Source organism: Manacus vitellinus, unplaced genomic scaffold, assembly GCF_001715985.3.
Source record: "Manacus vitellinus isolate BGI_N305 unplaced genomic scaffold, ASM171598v3 scaffold_16_pilon, whole genome shotgun sequence".
Taxonomy (NCBI): domain Eukaryota; kingdom Metazoa; phylum Chordata; class Aves; order Passeriformes; family Pipridae; genus Manacus; species Manacus vitellinus.
In genome coordinates this window covers 10348172-10371913 of record NW_021939189.1, presented here as the reverse complement: position 1 = coordinate 10371913, position 23742 = coordinate 10348172, and the positions used below count along the sequence as shown (strand labels likewise).

The 23742-nt window shown below is 43.0% G+C and overlaps 1 protein-coding gene across 1 annotated transcript in view; it reads left to right on the top strand.

Annotated features, from left to right (window-relative positions):
• The first annotated feature begins 3936 nt into the window (after nt 1–3936).
• The window catches only part of PDE8A (phosphodiesterase 8A), a 143046-nt gene continuing 123240 nt past the window's right edge, over nt 3937–23742 (top strand). Inside the window, exon 1 of the mRNA XM_018069706.3 lies at nt 3937–4372. Within this exon, the coding sequence (XP_017925195.1) occupies nt 4307–4372 (66 nt within the window). The 5' untranslated portion in view covers nt 3937–4306. The remainder of the gene's footprint in view (nt 4373–23742) is intronic.

Sequence of the window (23742 nt, the reverse complement as noted above, 5' to 3'; positions counted from 1 at the left end):
TCACAGCAGCTCTGATCCCTGTCTTGCAGCTTATCTTGGGAAAGAAAAAAAATTAAAGCTTTGTTTATTGTTGGCTAATGGCATTAAAGTTACAGCCTGATGTCTATTACCCTATTTTGACACGTCTGCTCGAGGCAGCAGCATGGAAGTGACAGGCCAGGGCAGCCTGCATAATGGGCAGCCTTATCAGGGCTTGGGTCAAAGGTCTGTCAGATCTGAGGTCTGAGTTTTATGCTTGCATCTACCATGTGTTCAGCTGAACATCCAGCTTCGTGAGGTTTGAATACTGCTGGGGTGTCACTAATGGCTCAGCATTGCCAGGTGTGGGGCAGCTTGGAATAAACCTGCTCCCAGCCTGATGTCAAATGAACCAGGTCTGTGGCACTGGCACCTTCCCTCTGGTGTGACTTCTCACATGGGTGTTCTTGTTGGTGTGAACTCAGCTGGGAGCCTTTTACTCTGTGATATTTGCACAACCTCTTCTGTCTGCTGGACCACCTATTTTTGTGAACCTGATGAATCCTCTTATTGAGTTTACTTGAATCTGGCCGTATTTCAAGGAACTCGGGCAGAGCCTGCAAGTAATACAAAGCAACTTCCGTAGGAAATAAAATGAGAAATAGTTTTTAGCTTTCCCTGCTGGTCCAGAAGAAATAATAGTCATTTCAGATACGTTCACAGTGCTTTCTGCTTGCCTCTGCATTAGAAATGCAAAGAGTTGTTTTGTCTCTATGGCCCCTTCTCTTTAACTGCTCCTGTTCTCCTGCAGAGGTGAGTGTTGTTCCTGCCTGCTTTCTGAGGGAGAAACTGCACCATGCTGTGGGCGATCCTGAAATAAAAAAAGGAAACTGATACCCAGCTGCAATTACAGCTCTCACTTCCTGGTCTCCGCTCCTGGGCTGTACTTCAAAGCCATCTTTAGACCCATCTGCACTTTCCCTTTTCTTTTTCATCCTTTCCTTTCCTGGTGGACTTTGACATCAGGACTGCAGATGTACAAATGGGCTAAAAAGTTTAGTATGGCTTGGTATCGGGGCTACATCCTCCAGCCACAAGTCACCTCCCAATGCATGAAAGAGCCGCCATCCTTGTTTTACAAGGGAAAACCACCGAGCTGCAGAGACAAATGTGTCTGGCCTGTCATTGCCCAAGAAGCTAGTGACTCATCCATCGGGAGAGTCCTGATTTCCTAAATTAGTTTGGAGTAAACCAAGCTGTGGGCTATCCTTCCTGTGATCTGACACAACTCAAAACAGATGTCTGGTTTACACTAAAGGTTGAAGCGGAAAACCTTGTGAGTTTGCTTCTCCACAGCAACTATAGGAAAGTTTATCTTATGCTGTGTATGTGGAAAGCGTTTCCTTTGAATGCTCTGTTTTAAATTAGGAAATGGCCAATTCAAAGCCAAAAAAACCTGTGAAAATTACTGCCACAGAATGCCATCAAAGCAGAAGACATAACACGGACACCTATGTGGATAATGAGATAGAGCACTTTTGCTTGGTATTTTATGCAAGCAAACTTCTGAAGGCTGCATTTGCCTACTCTGGAACATAGCTAGTATGTCACTAAATGTGTGACCTGTAAAGAGAAACCAGAGAAAAAACAAAATGCAAAGCAATTTGATGTTTCAGGAAGGCCCTCGCCTGCCCTATTAAAATTCAAATGGCAATTAATGATCAGAGATTTTTGCCCAAGAGAGTAAAAGGAAAGCTGGAAAAAAGAGTCCTTGAAGCTGCTGTAATAAACAGCCCTTGTGAATAACTGGGGCAATGATTGGTGAAGTCCCCCCCCGGCCCATTCCTGCCTTGTACCCTGCCTGAGCTCGAGATGACCCCAGCTGGGCAGGGAGGGCTGGCTAGAGGTGTCTCAGAAATCAGGGTCAGCTCTGGAGAGACTGTTGGGTTCCGTGCTGTGAAAGCTCTTTGGCTCTCAGAAAATTACATGGGCATGTGGAATCACAAAAAGTGATGTTTAAATTTGGAGAACATTTGTAGCAGGATCTTCCAGCTGGGAAAGGAGTACCTGATCTGCTTATCTGCTGGTTTGGATAGTGAGTTCATATGAACAATTTCAAAACAGAAAACTTGCTCAACTGTGCTGCTGCACTGAAATGAGCATGTTCCCAGGATCTCAAGGACTGTAGGCTTGTGCTGGGCACTGGGAGAAGTCTGGGATGGTGTCACACTTGTGCATGTGGGGATAAGTCACCTTTGGTTTTCCTTGGGTTTTTATGGGCAAATGATAGGAGGAGCCTACCTGTCAGTAGACAGAGGTGCAAGTTTGATGAAGACATTGAATATCTCCAATGCACAGTTTACTGTTCTTGTGAGATAGTAGCACTGAGTACTGTCTATTGTACTAGTCTTACACCACAGGAGGGGAACTGAGGCACAGGGCTTTAGATTTACATCTCAAAATCACAGAATCAGTGGCAAAGACAAACCAAATAGCTGGTTTCCAAATCTCCACTCATTGTTTGCCTTGCTCTCTCTATAAAGATAGATCTATGCCCTCATACTTCTTGCCTGTTTTGTCACATTTGCCTGGCTCAGTCAGACATACCCTACTCAGTGTTTGAGGACCTTTGTAACTATTATGTCATAACCTAGATAGACTATTCTAGTTACTGATAGTTTTGTAAAATGTAATCTCAAACTCCTTAAAGACCAATTTTAATTAAAGTGCTGAGAAATAGATCACAAAATCCCACGTGATTAATGATGAGTATATAATTGAGCAAGTAATCTCAACCAAATCACTTATGCACTTTGTGCTTCAGTGGCAGAAAGAGGTCTAAAAATCAGACTTCTGTACTGCTAATTTTTAATGATGCTGCCATTATGAATATTGCATTCAAATATTTCATGTTTGGACAGAATTAACTTTAATCTTTCTGCAGTGTTGCGTTTTTTCCCCCCAAAAAAAGTTGTCTCCTACCATATAGATATTTATGAAGAGTTGTTCAGCAAGAAGGGTTGCATATCAGAGAGAGGAAAAAGTGGCTGTACTTTCTCAGAGTAGCCAGTGCCCCTGGACTGCTCTGCTTTGGGGATTCTTAAAGGGATTCTGCATCACCTTTCCTGAGCAGGCCAAGTAGCTGCACTGAAAATGAAGCCATGTTTGTCTTTAAATAGATGCCAGAGATCACAGTTGGTTTCGAAATTTTAGGGCGCCAGTTATCTGCAATGGCACTGCCTGATATGCAGTGTAAACAGAACAAAGAGGATCGATCTTTTGTTACCTGCTTTTATTTATGTTTATTGAAACCCCTCTCTATAACATATACCATGTGTTTGGAGGGAAATGTCACTTCCTAAACTGAGTGTGCTCCTTTAGGTATGTGGTTACTCTTGAGAAAAATAATCCATTTGCTTGAGCAAGCTCCTTTAGGCAGTCTTATGATATAGTGTGCTTTTTACTGACTCTGGAAGGGAAGGGAGGCTATTTTGTAAATTCATCCTTATTTTTTGTAGACTTCTGAGAGTGAGTGGAAATCTTTTAAGCTGAGCATGTGGCAGATGGAAGTCTCGTGGGCACCTGGATGGGAACTTTTGATCTCTGCTGCAAGGTACCCTGTGGGTGTTACCCACCCAGCCTGCTGGGGCACAAGGATCTGCACATCCTTAGGGAGAAATGCTGAAAGGTTTTACCCCAACGGTGTTCACAGATAGAGCTTTGTGGGCTTGTATGTGACCCATGCATGTCTGCTGAGAGCTTTGCATCCATCAAAATTAATTTATCTCAGAACATTCAACCCCCTGCCATCTTCTTTGGTCTTCTGTCTCTAATAAAAATATTTATCTACTCAAGCAATAGGTTGAATGTAAGTTGGCTTTATTACTGTAGTGACGTTGAATGCTTGGTTGCTGGGTAACCTTGCTTCTGATTTTATGGTCTAGGCCAGCTCTGGCAGCAGAGAGGTGTGGCCATGTATTGCACTCTGTTGTCAGGCTTCTCCTGAGATGATCAGAGGTTCAGTGTCAGTTCTCCTATAGCACCTGGGAAGCTGCAGACATTTGCCATTTGTTATGTGAAAACCTGGATCCACAAGGAAGGTCTGAGAGAGATACATGCCTGACAAGAGGACCAATCAAGGTTTAAAAGAAAGGCCAAGCTCTGTGAAATCCAGCACGGAATCAGGATCTGCAACCTTGAATTAGACAAGTGACCATAAAACTGATGTCTGACTTACTGCAGGGCTTTCGCAAACTGGGATACTAGAGCCTCATGGTTTGGTTTGCTTTTTCTTGGAGGGTGATTTAATGTTTTTCATTGGAAAATAAGGTTTTGCAACTAATCAGACATGGAAGAAAATGAAGGAGCAGATATTTTGGAAACCAGCTCTGTCTCTAACGGTCCTTGGTGCAAGGTGAGAACTTTTTCCCTTCCTCCCCACAATTACAGAAATTATTATCTCTTTCTGCTGTTTACAAATGACTTGAGTAAACCATTGCCCTTGGACCAGACTGAATACAACCTCTGCATCAGCTTTGTAAACAACTTCAGAAATTCCTTAGAGCAAGGTTGTGCTAAACATCAGGCATAGAAATAAAATGGTAATGTGTGTGGTTAAGCGACTGTCATCCGCCTCGCTGGAAGTTTCAAATATCTGAGTAACTACAGGTTTCTGTGCCGTGGAAACTACCAAAATAGTTTTCTTAGGTGTTTGGAAAATCCAGAAACTTCTTGTAATTTTAGCAAAGCCACTGCTTTAAGATTTGCAGGTCAAATGTGTTTAGTAAAACCATAGCAAGCACAGGGTAAGATAAGCATTAACTTGGGCAAACAAATTGACAATTTAACTGCATGGAACTCAGTGTCCAGCAAACTCCTCATATTCTGCCAGAGCTCATTGGAGAGCATTTAACCTTTCGAATGGGTCAGCTGTGCTTTTTGTCAAATACCGAACAGTGACGTTCAGAGATTGTTTTCTGTTTGCTTGTGTTTGTAATTTGATCTCATGTAACAACATTGTCCTCGGCTCACATATAACCACGGGGGTAACTCTGACATCCTGGCTGAAAAAAAAACTTGTTGTTTCCTGTGCTTGAAATTTGAAAGATTTCCAATTTGGACAGGTTTGCATGTTTATAGTAATCTCATCCTGTTACTTGAAATTAAACGATTATGATTTGGGGAGCTGGGTATTCTCCCTCCATTTTTGTTTGCCCAAAAATACTGGGGTTTGTTTTCTTCACAAATTTTGGAGAGGACTGGTAGAAGTTTTGCTGTTGCCTGTGCTGAGGCCAGGATTTCAGTCCAGACATTCATGCTTTGGAGAAGGAGTCTCTGGGAGATGACATCAGAAATGTGCCAGTTTACATTCTGGCTCAGAATTGCCTTTTCTTCATAGGAATTACTGGAAATTAAGACAGAGAACTTAGGAAACTGGCAATCTGAAAATATCTGAGTGCTTGCTACTTCTTAAAAAATATTCTTAGTGAATACAGACATGTGTGTATCTAATGAAAATATGTTTGGTTTCAAGAGCTGGTGAAGTGAAAGGAACTCAATCACCTTGTCCTACTGGAACATCTGCTGAGCTTGGTGCACCTCAGGGCACTGCTCAGACAGTCGTTCTCATTAGTGCTTAGGGTCTTTCACTTGAGTATATCTAACAAAAACATGCATTGCTGTTGCATTTGCTGCTTTTACTTTCTTGTTTACTAAGTTGGATATCCAGTTGAAAGGCAGAAGCAACACACCAAAAAAAAAAAAAAAGAAGGAAAAAAAGGGACAAAACAATGAGAGCAGTTTGTAAACACCAAGGCTGAAAATTATTCACCCCAAATATTTGGCAAATGGGCAACAATAGCAGAATATGTTCACAGAACTCTGGACCAGTTTGCAATCAAAATGTCTGTATTTTCACAGCATACTGTTAATCTTGGATCCTCATTTCTGTGGAGGTAGAGAATTAGTAACTGATTTCTGGAAGTACTTGCTCAGTCAATTTTTACTACATCTGCAAGTGTGCCTTGTTTCAAGAATATTGTCTCTTTTTTAGACTGAGATTTTAATTCTTGGGAGCCTGGGCAGGATGCATGGCTGTGGCAGGAGAGAATATATTGAATAATAACATGCATTCTCTCATGGCCTGTAAGTTCACAGATTAGGTGAAGTTTTACATATTACTGTTTCACAGCTCATGGAATATGATTTTCCTTCTGCGAAACTGATATTTTCTAGTTTTTCCTTTAAAAAATGGGGAAAACTCCACCCTACTCCCAAAAAACCCACCATATTTTAGTTATATTGGTTGCAGTCTTAACCATTTTACTTCAATGCGATAGCACATTTTTTCTCAATAAATATTGAGAAATAATATTGAGAATAGCTCATTAATCAGCCACTCAGCAACTGTCTTTGCATCTTTCAAGTGCAAATTTGTGTTTGCAAATAACTTTGCATCTTATTGTGGATACAAATGTTACTCATTAGAGCCTCTTTGTCGCCTTCCCAAAATGAGGCAATTGAAGATCCAGCTACAAATATTTGTGTTTGTGTTTCCTATCTTAGTGTTTAGTTTAAGAGGGTTCAGTCTTATCTTAGTGTTTAGTTTAAGAGGGCTCAGTCTTAAGCAAAATGTGTTGATGTTCTTTTATTTATGTTTATCATAAAATGCTGTCATTTTCTGTAGTTAGGCTGGGAAACTTGTGCTGTGGCTCGGCACAGGGACTTGCATAAGGGCTGGCTCACACCAGCAAGGCCTTGCTTTCATAGAATTTTAAATGCACTTGCAGGTTTTTAAATAAAAAAGAAGCTGGTTAGTTATTAACTTGCAGAAATATCTGATTTTAGAGAACAGAAGATTACAAAACAAACTGGATTTTCACCAGCTCCTGAAGGGCAAACAGAACACTGCATCTGGGGGGAGGGGGGTGAGGAAGAAATTTGCTCCTTGCATTTCCCTGCAATGTGTTTTTATGTTGAAGCTTTTTCACTCTAATAGTACTTCATGTAAATGTTAATTAGCACTCCAGGGGAAATGTGTTAACAAATGCACCTTTGACACAGGTCCACAGCTACACTTTGCTCTGTAGCTGCAGGCTGGAAAGATTAGCTGGCAAAGTAGCTTGTGCTGCTTTTGAGGAAACTCTTCAAACAGGAGTTCAGTGGAGTTTGCTGAATGCTTTGACTTTGCTGCTCCGCTGCAGCTCAGACTGTGCTTGCTGCTCTACAGAAGAGGTGCTGGGTATAATGTGAGCACTTGTAAGAAAGAAGATCAAACTCGTAGAAAAGGGATACTTCTAGCCATTAACAGGCTTCAAATAAGTCTGCTTGGGCTATGGCTTTCATGTGATGAATAAAAAAACATCTTGACTTAGCACAAACTTTGTGGCAGAAATGATTCCTCCTCCTGCAGTGCTGATCTTGATTAGCAATAAATACAGTGGTAAAGTAATTCCTGTAAGTTGTTAGAGTAGAAAGGTAACAGTGACACATAAACACATTTACCTCATCACTGCACTTCTTCACCTTTCCATAAACAGCACGTCAAAGGTTCAGAAATGGAAATTATTTGTAGGGTGGGATTTTCCAGCAGTATTCAAACCTGCCTCAATTTAGGTTAACATGTAGATATTGTGGTGGTTTCGGACCAGATTAATTCCCTAAGCTGCCATGACTTCTGTGAAAATATATGCAGGGCCATTTCTCAAGATTTGGTTTGTTCAGCTGTTTATTTCTGTGCAGTATCAAATCCCAATTTCTCCCTGATGAGAAATAGCTCATATTTAAGACAGTGAGAAGAGTCCAAGGTTACTAGCAGCTCTCTGGAAATGAAGTTGGTAACTTCAGCCCAGCCCTCATGAGACTGGTCTGGGGTTTGCAATAGCAATGAAAGCCCTGCTGCAGGAGCATGCCTGTGTCTTCAGGAGTGAAGGGCAGCACTGTTCAAGGGAGTCCTCCCCTTCCCCAGAGCAGGATGTTGCATGAAGGATGCTGGTGTTACCATGTGGCTCTTAATTGGGTGGTCTGACTGTGGCATCCTTCTTGTGTTGCCCTCAGTGGGTACTTGAAAAAAGTGTGTCTTATACTTTTTGCCTTCCTGTAAAATTATTTCTTTCTGGCTATTCTGGCCCTGTGGGGAGTTTCAAGCCTGTGAGCTGTTGCTGGTGAGGGTCATCAGCCTCTCTTTTGGAGCTGACTCAGGTTTTCAGAGACTTCAGCAAGAAGTAGAAGGATGGGCAGAATGTGACCTAGGGCATATCTGAGTGGTGAATTGCCCCAGGAAGCCTGACCTCTAAATATGTTGGCCATGGAGAGGCACTGCTGCTTTCTGCTCACTGCATCTCCAGGTTACAGGTGTGAACCAGGCTGTGCAGAGTGTTCTCAGGCTGCTTGTCCCAGCTGTGCCTTTAGCTTGGCTTTGCCTGTGGCCCGTGGTCTGGGACAGCCCTGAGATGGTTTCCCGGCAGAGGGAGTTCGTGTGAGCACTCTTATTTTGAAGTGCAGGTGAAAGAAACACCAATCTTCTCCGCAGTGGGAGATCTCTTCACTTTGAATTGCTGCTAGATAAATGTGGCCTTGACTCAGTGAAATATGTCCAAAACTACTGGATGGAAGCCCTCTGGCACAGTACTGCACGAGGATGCTGCTGCTCAGGAGGAGAGTTTTATTGTGTTTCATTCTGCTCCCTCCTTGCCCCTGCAGGGAGCCCCATCTGAGAAAACAGCCCCCCAGTTGTGGTCAGAGCTGCCCAAACCTCCTGTGTGGTGAGGCACCGAGCAGGGATGGGGAACCTGTGAAGGCACCCACTGCCCCACAGCACACAGGCATCCAAGCCTGCCCTGGAGTGTGCTGCTGCTTGGTGGACTCCATCAGCCCCTCTGTGCATGGCTGGATTTTGGCCTCAATCTACCTGCCTAAGAAGTGGTGATAGAGGTCAGACCTGAGCTATGCTGGTTGGTGCTGTGGATGTGTTAAATGGCTTTATTAAGAGTGATGGGCTTGGTTAGCGTCTGGCCCTGCTTCTGCTGAAAAATTCGATGTGGGAGGTGCTGGGCCCTGGATCTGGCTGCCAGTAAGCTCTGGTAGGCAACATCCTGCCTTTGACACCAGGTTTTCCTAAGGCACCAGGACCTGAAATTCCTGCTCAGACTTAATTCTGCCTAAAACCAAGTGTTTTCACCCAGGGAAGGTGTAAGACAAGGCTGTGTGAGGGAGCAGCAAAGCCTCACAGAGACTTCTCCTTCTTCTCCTTCTCCTCCTTCAGGCTGTGGCACAAGGGGTGCACGGCCTGAGGAGGAGACAGCACGTGGCACCTCCAATGTCAGCTGGCAGTAGGTTATAAACAAGCAGACTGCCTGCTTCTGTGTCCTGTGCTGGTGACAAAAGATAGACGTAATTTTTAGTAAATTCTGGTTTCAATAGCTCCCCTTCCCACCTGATTGTAATTAGTCTTCTCAGCTGTTTTACTTTCACCATTTGTTTCTATATTCATAAATCTTGTCTTCCAAATTTTAGCAAAAATAGATATACCAGTCATCAGTTGTCTGAGATCATGTAAAAATTGAAACTTAAGGACAGCAGTTCCATCCACAGAGTTGCTGTCTATCTGTCTGGCTTTGGTTTTGGCTCCTGCTGTAAGTAATCTGACTCCTCACCCTGCCAAGTGTTAAAATTCAGCTCAAGACAAGTGCAAAACTCTCTCAAGTTTTGATAAGTTGTTTGCTGTCTAACTCAGCAATAATCTGGTTCTCACATTCGAGTAAAATGATCACCCAGCAGGAACCGGACCTCTGTCTTGTTGAACGACGAATGTTGCTTTAGTTGCTCAAAAGGAAAACATACAAGAAGTGCAGAATTCTTGTTGACCCAACAACTGGAAGAAACATCACAACATTTCCTAAGTCAACACATGTCAATTTTCAAAACAAAATCTAAACAGCAACCAGAAGCTTTTAAGACAGGATATGATACTATGACCAAACCAAGACATTGAATCTTTCCTGCCTAAACCGTGGGGAGGAGCTGGGAGCTCTCTTTGATGACGTTAGCTCATGTCTCAGAAGAGCTGCTTGTGCATGAACATACCTGCTTTGCAGTCAGGAAATTTAATTATTGCTTTCACAGTAGCCCTCACAGAGTACCCTCTGCATGAAATATGCATTCATATGTGATGTGTCCCATAATTTTTTCTGTTTCCGCATATGGGGTTAAGGTTAATGTTCCATACACTGTGGACAAATACTAGTTGCTATGGGTACCATAGCCTTGGATTTCCTGTCTCCTGAGTGATTAAATTCCCCACCTTAATTTTACTTTATTGGTTTGTTTCTGTAACTCCTTATTTCCTTGGTTTGCTCTCCTTGAGTGAGCAAATCAGGACATTTCACAGGCTACTGGGATCTACTCAGGCTTCTGTATTTTGTGCACCAGCGTCAGGAAAAATTGAGTGTTTTTCACAAGGTGTATGAAGCAGCAGGTGATAGAGCAGAGTGACACCCAGCACCCCAGGGGCTGTGTGAGCCCTGGCTCTGCAGTGGATACCCCAAATTCTTAAAGCCTCTGTTGCTGGAGACCACCCAGCCTCGCTGGACTCCAACACTTGTGTAGTTTTACCATTGGAGTGTTCCTTCCTGCTGTGCTGTCTCTGTGCTGTGTGAGCTCATCTCCTCGTGTCCTGCCTGCAGGAGATGTGGAGAACAACTTTATCTGTTCTCCTCCTCAGGAGCCTAATGCTGGTAACAGCCAGATTGAGCAGTCTGCCTGCCTGCTGGGATTCATATGGAGAGTATCAGGAGGAATCTGGTGGAGTTTGAGGGTTTCTGTCTCAGGTCCTACAATAACAAAAGGGCTGCATTTGGCTGATGGGATTTGGAGGCCTTTGTAACACTGCCAGCTGCTCTCCCAGTGCTTTACAAACTGTGCAGATGTTTAGGTGTATTCCATAATCCTAGCCCTCCAGAAAATGGCATAAAATAATATTGAAATGGGAATGACAAGCTATAAAAACATAGCCCTAGTTGGTAAGTAAAATGAATAAGTAGCTATTAAATGCAAAATGAAAAGGCATAAAGAAACAGTGGGGAGCTTTTGCTGTTTAATCTTAAGTGTTCTATAAATAAAGCCAGATTGCTACATATTGACAAATTTGGCCACCCCTAATTTAAGGTATGTCATAGGCAGTGGAAAAAGTGTCCAACCAACCTGACTAATGTGGATAGAAATAGAGAGCAATTTGGAAAACTAATGCTAGAATGCCAGCTTTGTAGCTGCAGACCCTGCAGGCTGGATTTCAGTGCCATCAGCTGAACAGCACTTTCCTTCGACAGCCTTCGTGGTATTGAGGTTGATTAACTGGCACTGTTTACTTTGAAGTCATGATAATTAAAGCTGGAGTGTCATCTGCGTTGTAATTAATATGCTCCTCTGCACCTAATTAATTCTGACAGTATAGATTAATGATGGTAAATGACCAACAAGGATTTATCGTGAGATGATTCTGTGTTCTACAGGCTGCCTCAGACAATTACAGGAAGTGATTGTTAAGTTTAGGCTATTGTCCTGGTGTAATCGTGCATGTGCATTCTCAGCTTTGTTTTGCAGTAAAACCCATCCAAGATCTTCATAAAGACTCAGTTATGGTCCCTAAGAGGCTGAGCCACACTCGTAAATGTGGGAGAGGGAAGTACAGGCTGGTGATACCACTCCGAGTTTTCAGTGTCCCTGTGTGTGTAGCCCCTGCCAATATCAGTAGGAGCTGAGACTGAGCACTATTTCTGCAAATTAGATGCTTTTGCAAATGTAATTGTGTTGGGAGGTCAGGCAATGGGGTCAGCTGTGCAGTGAGGTGCCTCACTGGGGCTGGGCAGCCTTGTTTGTTATCCGTGCTCTTTGTCTGTGGCAGTGCTGGTGTCTCCTCTAGTGCCATGGGGAGGAAGGGATCTTTTTCTCTGAGCATGGGCCACAGTAACTCGCAGTCCTGTCTGCTAAGAACTGCTGTGTGTCTAAGCAATAGCCTCAAGAGTGGTCATTATTTTGAATGACCAATGTACACCATATAAAAGAAATGTCCCCTCAAAATGAAGGTACTGAGTTCTCTGCGAGCTCAGAGCCTCAGGAGGTTTCACTAGTCAGGCTTGCAAAATCTTGACTTTCAAGCCAAACCGGTCACAGCTGGGGAACAACACCACATCATGGTAAGCAAAGGTCACTAAAAATGATATAAATGAAGTAAAATTTTCCAGAGCACATAAGGTGCACAATCTCTGCTTACTCCTTGCAAAGTCGTTTCACCAGTGCATTTTACTTATGATACCTTCCTTGTGTACACAAGGACTTAACCTAGCTTATTTAAACTGCCTCATGCATTGCTGCAAGAACACCTGATTAACAAGATGATCGATGTGTGCTGTTCCACTTGTCAATCAATAGGAATTAATATGCAGGAGACTAGTCCAAAAATGAGAGATTATAATGGAGATTTCCTTTTCTTTGTTTCACGCAGTGTTGCTGTGTGAGCAAACAGGTGCTAATAGGATGAGCAGAGCTCCACTGCCTCCCCTCCCTAAGGCTGGCATTTTCCTCGTGCCTCATTTGTACCAATCCCAACCTTCCCCCTAGGAGTGGTTCTTCTGCCGCAGGATGTTCTGGGGGTGCCCCTCCAACCTCCTGTCAGTCCCACCAGCCTCTGCAGCACCTTTTTCAGTGCTGGCCATGAGCATGGGGTTGGCTGAAGCTGTCATTGACCCCAAATGGACTCGAGTCAGTCCCTGGTGTGGTTGATCTACCAGTGTCTATCATGCCAGACCAAGCACAAGGCTTAACTGCAAGTGGTTTTAGTGTTTATTGGAAAATATTGCTCTGTTTTGCCTGTGCAGCCCTGGGGACAGGAGCATGATCCTGGTAACTGCTGGTTGTGCAAGGGTGCTCTCTGTGCTACTTTCTGACGACACAGTTTCTCTTCTACCAGTAACCCACAGGGGATGAGTAAATAGACCCGAGGGAACAAGAAAGGTGGGGAAAGAATGGAAAAGCAGAAACACTTTTCCCCCCCCCTCCTTCTTCTTCCCCCTGGTAACAAAATCTATTGGAAAGTGGGTGTAGCTGAACTGGCTGTCCTTCCCCAGCCTCAAAGATGGTGATGAGGTGACTTTGGAGGGGAGGAGCATGTGGATGAAAGAGGAGGTCTCTGGGGCACCATGGCCATGGAAACATGCAAAGTTGGTGTTACTGTTTGTTATTGTTGGCTGCAGAGACGCCTGCTCTGCACCTTCAGCCCTGAAGAAACTGGGGTACATCTGAAAGGGTTTATCTGTGAATAAGAAAATAGGGGTTGGGAGCAGAGCTGGATGAATGGTGAGTTTTTTTGTTTGCTCTCTGACCCCTCCCCCTCAGCTATGAAATATAAACATAGGTCTAATGAAACTAAAAGCAGAGGTTCCTTTGGAGAAAATTGAGGTGGCTTAGGAGGAAGATTCTTAAATTTTGCAAAATGTTCTTATTCAGTCCCAAACAGAATGCCTGCTGTTGCTTTATAAGCTGTTTATGTTTGTCCCTTTTCATTTTGGAAAAGAAAAAATCAAACCCAAACCATTTCATTTAGAAAATACCAAAGCAAAACATTTCACAGAATCATAGAATAGTTGAGGTTGGAAGGGACCTCTGGAGATCATCTAGTTCAACCCCTCTACTCAAAGCTTATTTGAATATGCTATATATTTCTGTTTTGAGTTTTTGTCTGTGTTCAAGTTATTTCCCAAATTTAGCTTGAATTTCCAAAGTTACCCTTCCTCCCCCCTTGTATTTTGGGGTCAACTTATTACTTACTGATTTTTTATTTCTTAGGCTTCTATATGGGAAATCTATGTCCTTTCTGCCAGGCTGACAATGTACACTGTCTTTAGACTTCATATAGGAAGTGTTTTCCAGATGTCATGGATTTCACATAGTTTCTCTTTTCCTCTGCCATATAGCTTTATATGACCACAAGTGTTCGACTTTATATTTGCTCATTGCAGCACACTTGTGACTTAAAAAGATGTGGACACTCATGAAAGCAAAACATCAGTACTTGTTATAAAGTAGTACTATACTGTCTGCTTGGCTTCCTACCTGTGTCCATACATAGAATCATAGAATCATTGAGGCTGGAAAAGACCTTTAAGGTCATCAAGTCCAACCGTAAACCCAACAAAGCCAAGTCCAACACTAAACCATGTCCCTGACATCTCAAAATGCTGATCCATATCTGCCAATGATTTACTAAAGGGACAAAGTAGTGTCTGTTATTTATCCACTAGCTTCTTTTGCCAAGTAAAAAAAAAAAGCAGCTGGGGACCCAGAAACATGAATGACTAGGATGCCTCAGACTTGGATGTGCCCAAAAGCTTGCACAAAGCCTTAAACAAGGCTGCATTGTGAAAGTAATTTGTTGGTACCCATGACAGTGTCATCTTTGTGCCCTGTGGGGTTTGACACCTGAATTCCTACTAGTTGGGGGTGAGTGAAACTGTCTTTTGCCTCTATGTGAAGTGCACTGATGGGAAGCTCATGTAAAGGAAACTCCTCACTTGATTCCAGTACTGCTTGAAACTTGTCCACTCTCTGAAATGGAGAAACAGTAATGGCTCTCTCAGAAAGTGCAACTCAGCCCTTCTACAATTTTTTTTCTTTTATTAAGGATTTTAATTTCCTTTCTTGCCTTTTCTTATTGCAAATAATAATTAAAAAAAACCTGCTAAAATTCAGGGGTTCCTTAGCAAAACTATTCCCTCATGCTTTCAGCTGGAGCAGTTTTCCAATACTGACATGAGCTCACAAAATGTTAGTCTGACTCTAAATAAAATTTTCCAGAGTTGGCCGAAGGTTTTGGCTTAGTTCTAGAATAAACTGTTTCGGAAATCTTTCTGGAGCGGATTCTGGATAACCTGGCACCATCTAAAGGATTAAAAAGTCATGCATAATTTGCCCTTTCAAAATACTCATGGCTTTTAAATTTCTCACCCCAGAAAATATCTTTCTTTTCATCAAACATCAGCTGTTTCCAATTGCTTCATTCTATTTTGGTCACTTATTCTCTCTTTTCCTTCCCATGCATGACTAAATATCTCCTTTAAATCAACTTGAGGCAATTCGTTTTTCCATTCATCCATCGGTTGTGCTGGTTTCTTTCACTGTTGGAATGCAACATGAATGTCATACATTGAAGGAGCAATATCATCTGTGCAGTCCTGAGTGAGGGAGTGCTTGGCGCCAGTTCTGCAGCTTAATATGAGAAAAACATGACAGCTGCTGGTTTCTGCATGTTTTAACTGGTTCATTTTCTGCAGCTCTAAGCAGAAATGCTGAGATCATGGCAGCCCCACACAGCAGTGTGATGGCCTGATCTGTGGTCCCACGGTGAGCATACCAGCTCCTGGGTCAGTGGGATTCATTCTGTCTCAGCTCAGCACTAAGCTCAAGCAAACTGAGTTTTTTTGAGGGTCAGGCAGGTTGAGCCTGTGAGCCAGGCCATGCTGCTCCAGCCATGCTCCTTGTGAGTGATTCCAGGTGCCAGCCCTGATAAGATGGTCCATGAAAGTCATGCATCAAGCTTCAGTGACCAAGCTCTTCAGTAACCTTGTTTTGTTGCCCTCAAGTTAGAATGAAATTTCTCCAATCTTTGATCTCTTGTATAATGTACAAACACCCACCAGATTTCTGACCCTTGAGTATGCAACACATGCATTTTCCTTTCAGTTGACAAACACAGAACCTGAAATTATCCAGGAAAAAAAAAATACCAAGGCCAAGTGTAGGAAAGGGTTTGTTTTGGTTTGGATTTTTTTCTTTTGGTGAAGTAAAGAATATGCTGGAGACAGATTTGACAAAATGAATGATCCAGATTTTCGTGGCAGTTGCATCCCAGCTCTAGCTGTCATAGCCACAGCTGATCTAAGCTGTGCTGTGCACTGCAAGGGAAGGAATCAGGTTCAGGCCTGCCAGAAGGCCCTGAGCACTAAACCTTTCTGTCCAGAGTGGGATATGTAAAGCTACATTTCCCCAGGATTGCTGCCAAATGACTAATCTTGGACACTTTCAGGCATTCCAGCATGTCTGGTTAGTGGTTACTCTAGCCATCCTATCGTGTTTTTGGGAACCAAATGTCTTGCATGCTAAAGCAAGGTGCATATTGTACATGGGGTGCCCATAATGGATGTAGGCAGAGTTAGCGGCCAGCACACAGTGACTTTACATCAAAGATAACCTTGTGAAGAGGGATCACTGTGTATGTACTCAAAGTCAGAGATGCAGGGGAATCAGACCCCTTTCTTTAAAGTTTACTTAGGAGTCATTGGCAGAGAGGGCTTTTTAAACACAGAGTGAATGAATTAGTTCATTAACTTCTGTTTTCATTTCCATGCAACCTGTTATGGCAAGAGGTGAGCTAATGAAACTGTGCACTGCAATCAGCCCTTGCTCAGACAAGCATTACACTATTTACAGTAAGAGAGCTCATGCTTTCTGCAAAGAGACCCCAAACTCTGTTATATAACCTTGCTTGTTCCAATGTACTAATGGAATCCCTAAAACTGGACTGTGGTGATTCTTTTATTGCATGGTTCACAGAGTTGTCTCAGGGCATACTCCAATGGGTATTCAAGCTTCATCTCATAGGATTTTCCTTTTTGTTTAAGGTTTCTAGAACCAGTAATATGTCCAGACACTGACCATCTGTATGTCTTTGAATGCTTTCCTGTAGGCAGTACCTCTGCCAGAGGCTACTTCTGGTTCATGTGAATGCTGTTTGGAGTTTCACTGTACTTTTTACTTCAATGATAAATTATTGTGGTTTCCAAAGGTTAATCATTAGTGCTCTGCAGAAGAGATGTCCTGTCCAGATAGTGTGGTTTCCTTTTAATTGTCTTTTTGGATCTTGCTTTGTTCTTATCCTGTGGGATAATGTGCCAAAGATGGCACCGTGCAGGCTGTGTTGACAAGAGTCGAACTGCACTACAAAATTTTCCTTTTGATCCTGCTTTTTCTTCTGAACTCCCCCAACTCCTTTTTCCCCCTTATATGGAAGTCCTTTGCGCTGTATCTCTTGTTTGGATCAGTGCTTGATGGGTTGGATCAGGTCACGGTACTTTCTTGTCTGAGGCAGCATGGATATCCAAGAGGATGAGCTGACCTCCACAGCAGCTGGTTATGTGAGGAGGGAGCCATGTGCTGGTGAAATCGGCTTCCCAGCCCCAGCTAACACACTATGTTGTCTTGTCTTTATAAGTAACACTGAATCTTCTTATAAATGTATTAAATTTTGTGGTTACGTGAATCTATTGTCTTTGTTGAGAATTACAGTCAGTAACCAGTTGTACCAGTGCAAGGAGCTATTGTCATGTCCTAACCTGTTCCCTAAAATACCAGGTATCTTCATAGAGGAGGCTTAAAAGCCCTTTGTCAGGGTCCATTCACCCTGGCTAGCTAAGCCCAATTTTAAACTCACAGAACTCAATACTCATGAAACACACTTCAAAAGAGGACTAAGTAGCTGCTTTAAGTGGGAAGAACTAGGGGCTACAGATGCCACCCACCAGTTTCCTGACTGGCTGGTTGGGATGTGTAAGGGCTGGGGATTGTCCCCCTGAATGCTGTCTCCAGGGCAGTGCTGTGAGCCATCCCAGGTCGCTGGGCAGCCGTGCTCGGCCTTCCCGGCTCTGCTCTGCACCAGGAAAGGGAGGGAGTGCTCCAGCTGCATCCGGCCCGTCCGTCTGGCCACAGGAGGCCCTTGAAGTACAGAACAAAATAAATTCCTTCAACCCTAGCAATTTTCTCCAAAGCAGATCAGCAGGCGGCAGGCCTGTGTTGTGTGGCTTGCAGCGGGCATTCGTGAGTGTCCCGAGATGCCTGCGTTTCGATGACTGTATCCCAAAGACATGCCTCTGGTGTTTTTCTGTGCCCACAAACAACATTTGAAAGACATCACATAGAGGACCAAAATCGTCTCAAATGGCTTCAGTGGACTTGCTTCTGATCCAAGAGCTCCTTGCCTGGGTACCAGCACTCAGGCACTCCGGGTGATTTGGCCACAGAGAGCCATCAGCAGGCTGGGAGAGAGCACATCAGGACACCTCTGTGTCTGCTGTCCATCCTGCCAGAACTGCTACTCTCAAAGTCCCTCTTGAAAAGGAACTGAACTGTTATGCAGAAAATGCCAACAGTTCCATGCTCAGACAAGAATTAGTAAGTCTTTTAAACCAGCAGAGTTGAAAAAATAGGCCGAGATGAGAACTGTTTCCTTGTGAACGGTGGGAAGGTTGTCTGTGGGTTTCTGAGCTTCTTCAAAAGTGTCAGGTTATTCCCCACATACAAGTCAGAAACTGAATAACCCCACTGCACGTCTCCCCATACATTAGCTCCTTTTTCTGCTGTAGTTCCCATTCCTTACAAAGCTGGAAGATATTCCTTTCTAGGGGCAAACCTACTACCCTAAATGCTACATCACTTGACTGTTACTAGCATTTTCCTGGTAAATTGACTTTCAGAGAAACGCAATCTTCAGTAAGTATCAGAAAGTTATTGTGATTAAAGCCTTTTAGATGATCATTAGACAGTTCAAGCCTGTGGCTGACCTGAAGAAGTTTCCCACTGATGCAGACCAAGATGTGCTAACTCTAGGAGAGGCAAAGCATTACTGCAGAACATAGGTTATGAGACACTTGAAAAATATGGAATTGTACTTGGCTATATTAACTGTCTTAAATATATGATTTCCCGGAAACCACTGAAGCTTTAAAAGGTGGGGGCTGATGAAGGGAATCAGCTTACAGCCTTACTTCTGGGCAGTGACAAATACTTCCTAGGTGATGTGGAGCAAGTCACTCCATATTTTCCCATCTATAGGAATTAGAATCATAAATCAACTAGTATTTATGATGTGTTCCAGTATGCCTGTGATAGGGCCATAAAACTTTAGATAAAAGAAAGTTTACTTTTATTCGTTGTTCAAGAGATAAAAGGAAGCAGCACAGCGTCTGCTCTAGAAGAAATCCATGGTTTCTATAATCTCTTCTGAAGTTCTTCTCTCGCTGAAGTGTTTAACAAAGCTTGGATGTAATGAATTCTAATCGAACGTGCCTAATTTAGCTGAACACTTTAAATTCTTTCAGTTATATGGCTCCGGTCTGTCTGTTTTTGTTTTACCTTTTTTTCCATTGCTGAGCTCCATAATTGTTCCTTTTAGCCACAGTCACCTAAGGTCAGGCTGTACCTTGCTAAGGAGCCGAACCGCAAACAAGGCTGCCTAAATCACGTGTCTCCAGCCCATTCCTGTTATTAATCCTCCCCAGTTCTGGGCCTAGCACTTGGCAGAGCAACAAAAGTAAGCTTTTTATCAGAAGTTCGCATTTTCTTCAAGTGGAGGATGAGCTGGATAATTCCTGCCTTTATTTTTTGAAGAATATTGTAGTGTGGAAGCTACCTCAGATTTATTTCAATAATGCAGGGGGTACAAATATATTGAAAGACCAGTGTTTGTGCAATGTGGGTTTAGTCTGATAAAATTCTGTTTCTCTTCCCAAAATGTCTTTTAGAGTGCTTTCATCAGTAAATATTCTGTCATTGTAACAAATATGATGCAAGGCTTTAAACTGATGAGAAAATGGCCAAAGTATGTGCAGTTTATACTCTGACAGGAGGCTGCTCTGGGTATTTAGGTTTTGTTTGATATCTACAGCACTACAAAGAATTTTCATTCCTTCTTCGGTCTAGACAGGTCCCTTTACTTTCTCTTACTCCTATAATATTCACAGTCTTCATCTCTGCTTCCATTCTTTGTCTGTTAACTTCATTGCATGGGAGCAGCCACAGCAGATTCAGAAAATCCAATTGGAAGGGAGAGCAAGGTTGATATACTTTGTCCCCTGAGCCTCTGAGGAGCCAATGCTACCAGTGCCTTGTGAATATAACTGTCACTATAGGTTAATGCCTTTTTTTACATTATTAAATGTTCAACAGCTTGAGCTGCCAGTCAGGAAAGTTTGCATTTCTCTGGTTTGTTTTGTAAAAACAGTATCTGCATGAAAGAAGTCAAAGTATCATACGTAACATGTACACCTACAGTCTCTCTCCAAGCACAGCACTTCCAAACAGCCCTTGGATACTAACTTTTTTTCTGTTATTTAGCTTACAATATTAATAAAAACTTGAACAGAAATGCTGTGAGGGATGGAATTTGCTATATTGCTACTTTCTTCTTTAATTTGTTTTTCTTTTGATCATCTGTTACATAATCAGTGAAATACCTTGCAGCTGGACACAGAGTTTCTGCTGTGAGATGAATTTAGACTGTTCTCTCTTGTAGTATTTTTCTTGAATACCTGTACTTCTCCCCAGCGAAAAATTGATTTTGCTGGGATTTGCTGTTCCTCCTGAAAAAAAGCATAGCTGTGTGTGGAAAAAGCTTTTGTAGTGAGGTTCTTTTAAGTGTTTAGATTTGGGGGTCTGAAGAGATGTCATGTGCATGGTATGATCCTGACCTTCTCAAACGACTCTGACACTTGCCTAATCAACTTCCAAGAGTGCAAGGACATGAACAAATCTTCAGTTGCTTTGTCCAGATTTGTATACTTGTTGTGCTAGTGAATTTAAGAGCAATTGTTCTGACTTGGTTATCTTAATTCATTGTGAGTGAAACTCCCTGAAAGCAGCAGTGTAAACCAGATTAGGTTTGTAGGGAAAGGTGCATTTGGCACTTGGAGCATGTGAGAGATAAGGGAAGGAGCAACATTGCTCCTGGGTACCTGCAGCCACCAGAGAGGCCTTTATGGGAAGGCATAGGAAGTAGGGAACTGTGCCCTGGAGGTATATCAGGGAGACAGAGAGATGGCATCACAGCTTATTTCAAGTGAGAGGGACTAAAAAGCTTCTTGATGGAGCATTAGGAACCCACTCCCTTGGGCACAGTAAGTGCAGACACAGAAGGTCTTGCCAAGGTAGATATAAACCATGAGATCAGGCCCTTCAGTTCATCAGATCATCCCCCACCCCATCTGTTTGGAAGTCTCTCATGAATTTAAAGCACATATTTTAAAACTATTTTTCAACTCCGTTCCCAAACCATGTTGGAGGTTTTTTTTGGTTTTTTTTTTAGTGCTTGCTATTGTGCCTATGTTACAGAGCCTGTCAACCCCTGCAGCACCCAGCTGTGCTGGCTGTAACCATAATTCACACAAACTGCCAAGTGCTGTTCTGCTTAATATGACAGATCCTTCCGTGATAGCTGTGCTACAGCCAGCCTTGGTGAGCATGTTGGGAAGGACGGTGCCCATGTGAGCAAGATTTATGTTTGTTAGGGCTGTGGTGAGTGAGCCTGCAAGCACTGCCTTCCCCTTTTCAAAAACTCAGAAGATTTATCTCCCCAACACATCCTGAGTCTGTCTCTCTCTTTTTTAAATAGCTACCCCCAGAAAACTTACATGCTTTGGTTTCTCCACCTGTCCTCAGCGGAGCTTCTCCTTATCTCTTCTGCAGGGTGTCATGTCCTCTTGCAACCCTTGTGGTGGTGTTCTTCCTGCTGCTCAGCTGGATCTGCAGACAGCTGTAAAATGGAGTTTACAAGAGTCATGATCTGTGAGTGCTGTGCCATGGCACCGCAGAGGTCAGATTCTTGTACATTCCTCTTTACAACTGTCTGCACGCAGAGCTGCAAGCAGGCAAGGGACAAGAAGCCCAGCTTTCCTGAGGGGAGCTTACAGAAATAAGAATACAGTTGGGAAAATAGTGTGAATTGTGAATGAACCATTCCTCACAGAGCCTGATTGCAGTGCAAGAACTGGATGTGAAACATTCCTGGGAAAGGGTTATATTTGGAGAGAGTAATCAATTGCACAAGCATCTCTGGGTTACCTGTTGGTGGTGAGGTATGGTCCTCTTGGTGAATTAAGGGTTCAGCTTCTTATATATGTAAGGATACTGCCTCACTCCACAGAAAGACTTAACACCAGGGAAGGACTGTACGTAGTCAGAAATGACTGAGTGTATTTAAAGGTATTGCTTAGCCCAAAGAAAGGAAATCTAGTTGAGAATACAGCTAACAGTTTTTAAGAATTCAGATGAGGTCCAGTTCCCTGTCCTATATTCAGATATGTTTGTAGGATAAATTCTTCAGACGTTTGAATGATCTAGGAACATAAATCTCACAGCCAGTACATGGGATTTTTTGCTATTGTGAATAAGTAATAAATCACTGCTCAGTATGACCACAGATGATGGATCTCTTCCTTAAATAATAAATTCAGCAACCATGAAAGCCGTCTGTTTTGCAGGTGTACAGCCTGTCTTAAAAAGTAATTTTGGAGAGTTTTTCAACTTCTGCTGCTGCCATACAGCAGGGATGAGTTTTTAGTTCTGTATTTTGTTGTTCTCTTTGCCACTCTTACTCCTTTGGTCTTTGGTTAAGGATGCTGGTCCAGGAAGGCGGGCTGCTGGCCATTAGCACTGCTGGTTAACCAGGAGCAAGTAAGAAAGTGGCAGTGGGGTTCTGGGAGAGAGGAAATTGGGAGAGAGTCAGGGCAAAGAGTCTGTGGCTTTGAAAGCCTGCCTTGAGTGAGTCTTCCCTCATTAACCTGAACGGATCTTTTAACTACTGGGGTAGACTACAAAGACTAAGAGCTTGGTCTTCTAGCTTTGATGACCAAAGAAAACTGACCTACTGATGGAGGAGACAAGTTGCTTTTTTCTTTTACTGATTTTCTTTTGTTTTCTTTTACTGGATCTCAGCAGGCCACAATAAGGGGTTATGGCATTGGGAAACAATTTAGGAGTCTGAAGGGTCCTGAGGCCGGGTTGCCCTCAGGCTGGGCCAGAGGCTGGCTGGCTAGGAGTGGGTATCCAACACACTTGGGAAGCAGAGGGACAACAGGCAGCAAGGCCTGTAAGGTGTAAAAATTGGGTATACCACTCCACTGAAGAGGACCAGTTGTCATCCTTGGTTTAGGGTGAAAACAAACTGAAAAGGTTGCATACTAAATAAATCTAAGTTAGCTTAAAAATACTTAGGAAGAGAGAAGGGAAAATTCTCCAACAGAGGAACAGCTAATTCTCTATGGTCACAGCTGGCTGCATGGCACTGTGTATCCAGACAGATAATACTGCTTGTGAAGCACAGGATAATTATAGGGGAGTGGGTGGGGACAACAGTGCTTTGTTCCTCCCTTCCCCACAAATTTTTGGGCAATTTGGGGAGAGCCTACAAAAAGCAAAAAAGAGAAAGTATAAAGCTGAAGGATACTTGAGAAGCATTGGACAGATGGACAATTGTGAAACCAGAAAAAAATGGGGGGGCTTTTGTGGGAGTTTTAAGGGATTTGACTGAACTTTTGGGAGATCATAGAGATGAGAATTACTTTGGGGTTGGGCAAAGGATTTTGATCTTATGGGATGGAAATGGCAAAAGAAAGCAGATGACAAAAGGGATACTTAGAGGAGGAAACAGAAGGATCTGAGGGAAAAGTAGAAAGAAGAAGGAGAGACTAAGAAATACCAGAAAGGGAAACAAATCTTTAGCATAGGATGGGGCTAGGAAAAATACTGCCACAATGTGGGACAGCAAAGAAGGTAATCAAAGTGGAGAGAAGGCAGAGTGGAGAAGGGGGGTACATTTTTGTCCTAGAAAAGGTGTCTGTCCTGCTGACCACTGAGCAGCGGTGACTGTGATGGGTAAACTACAGCTGCAAAAGCTGTTCTGACACCAGTTACAGTGATGACGCTTGTATGTACATGAAGTATCTGAGCTTTAGACTTGGACATCTT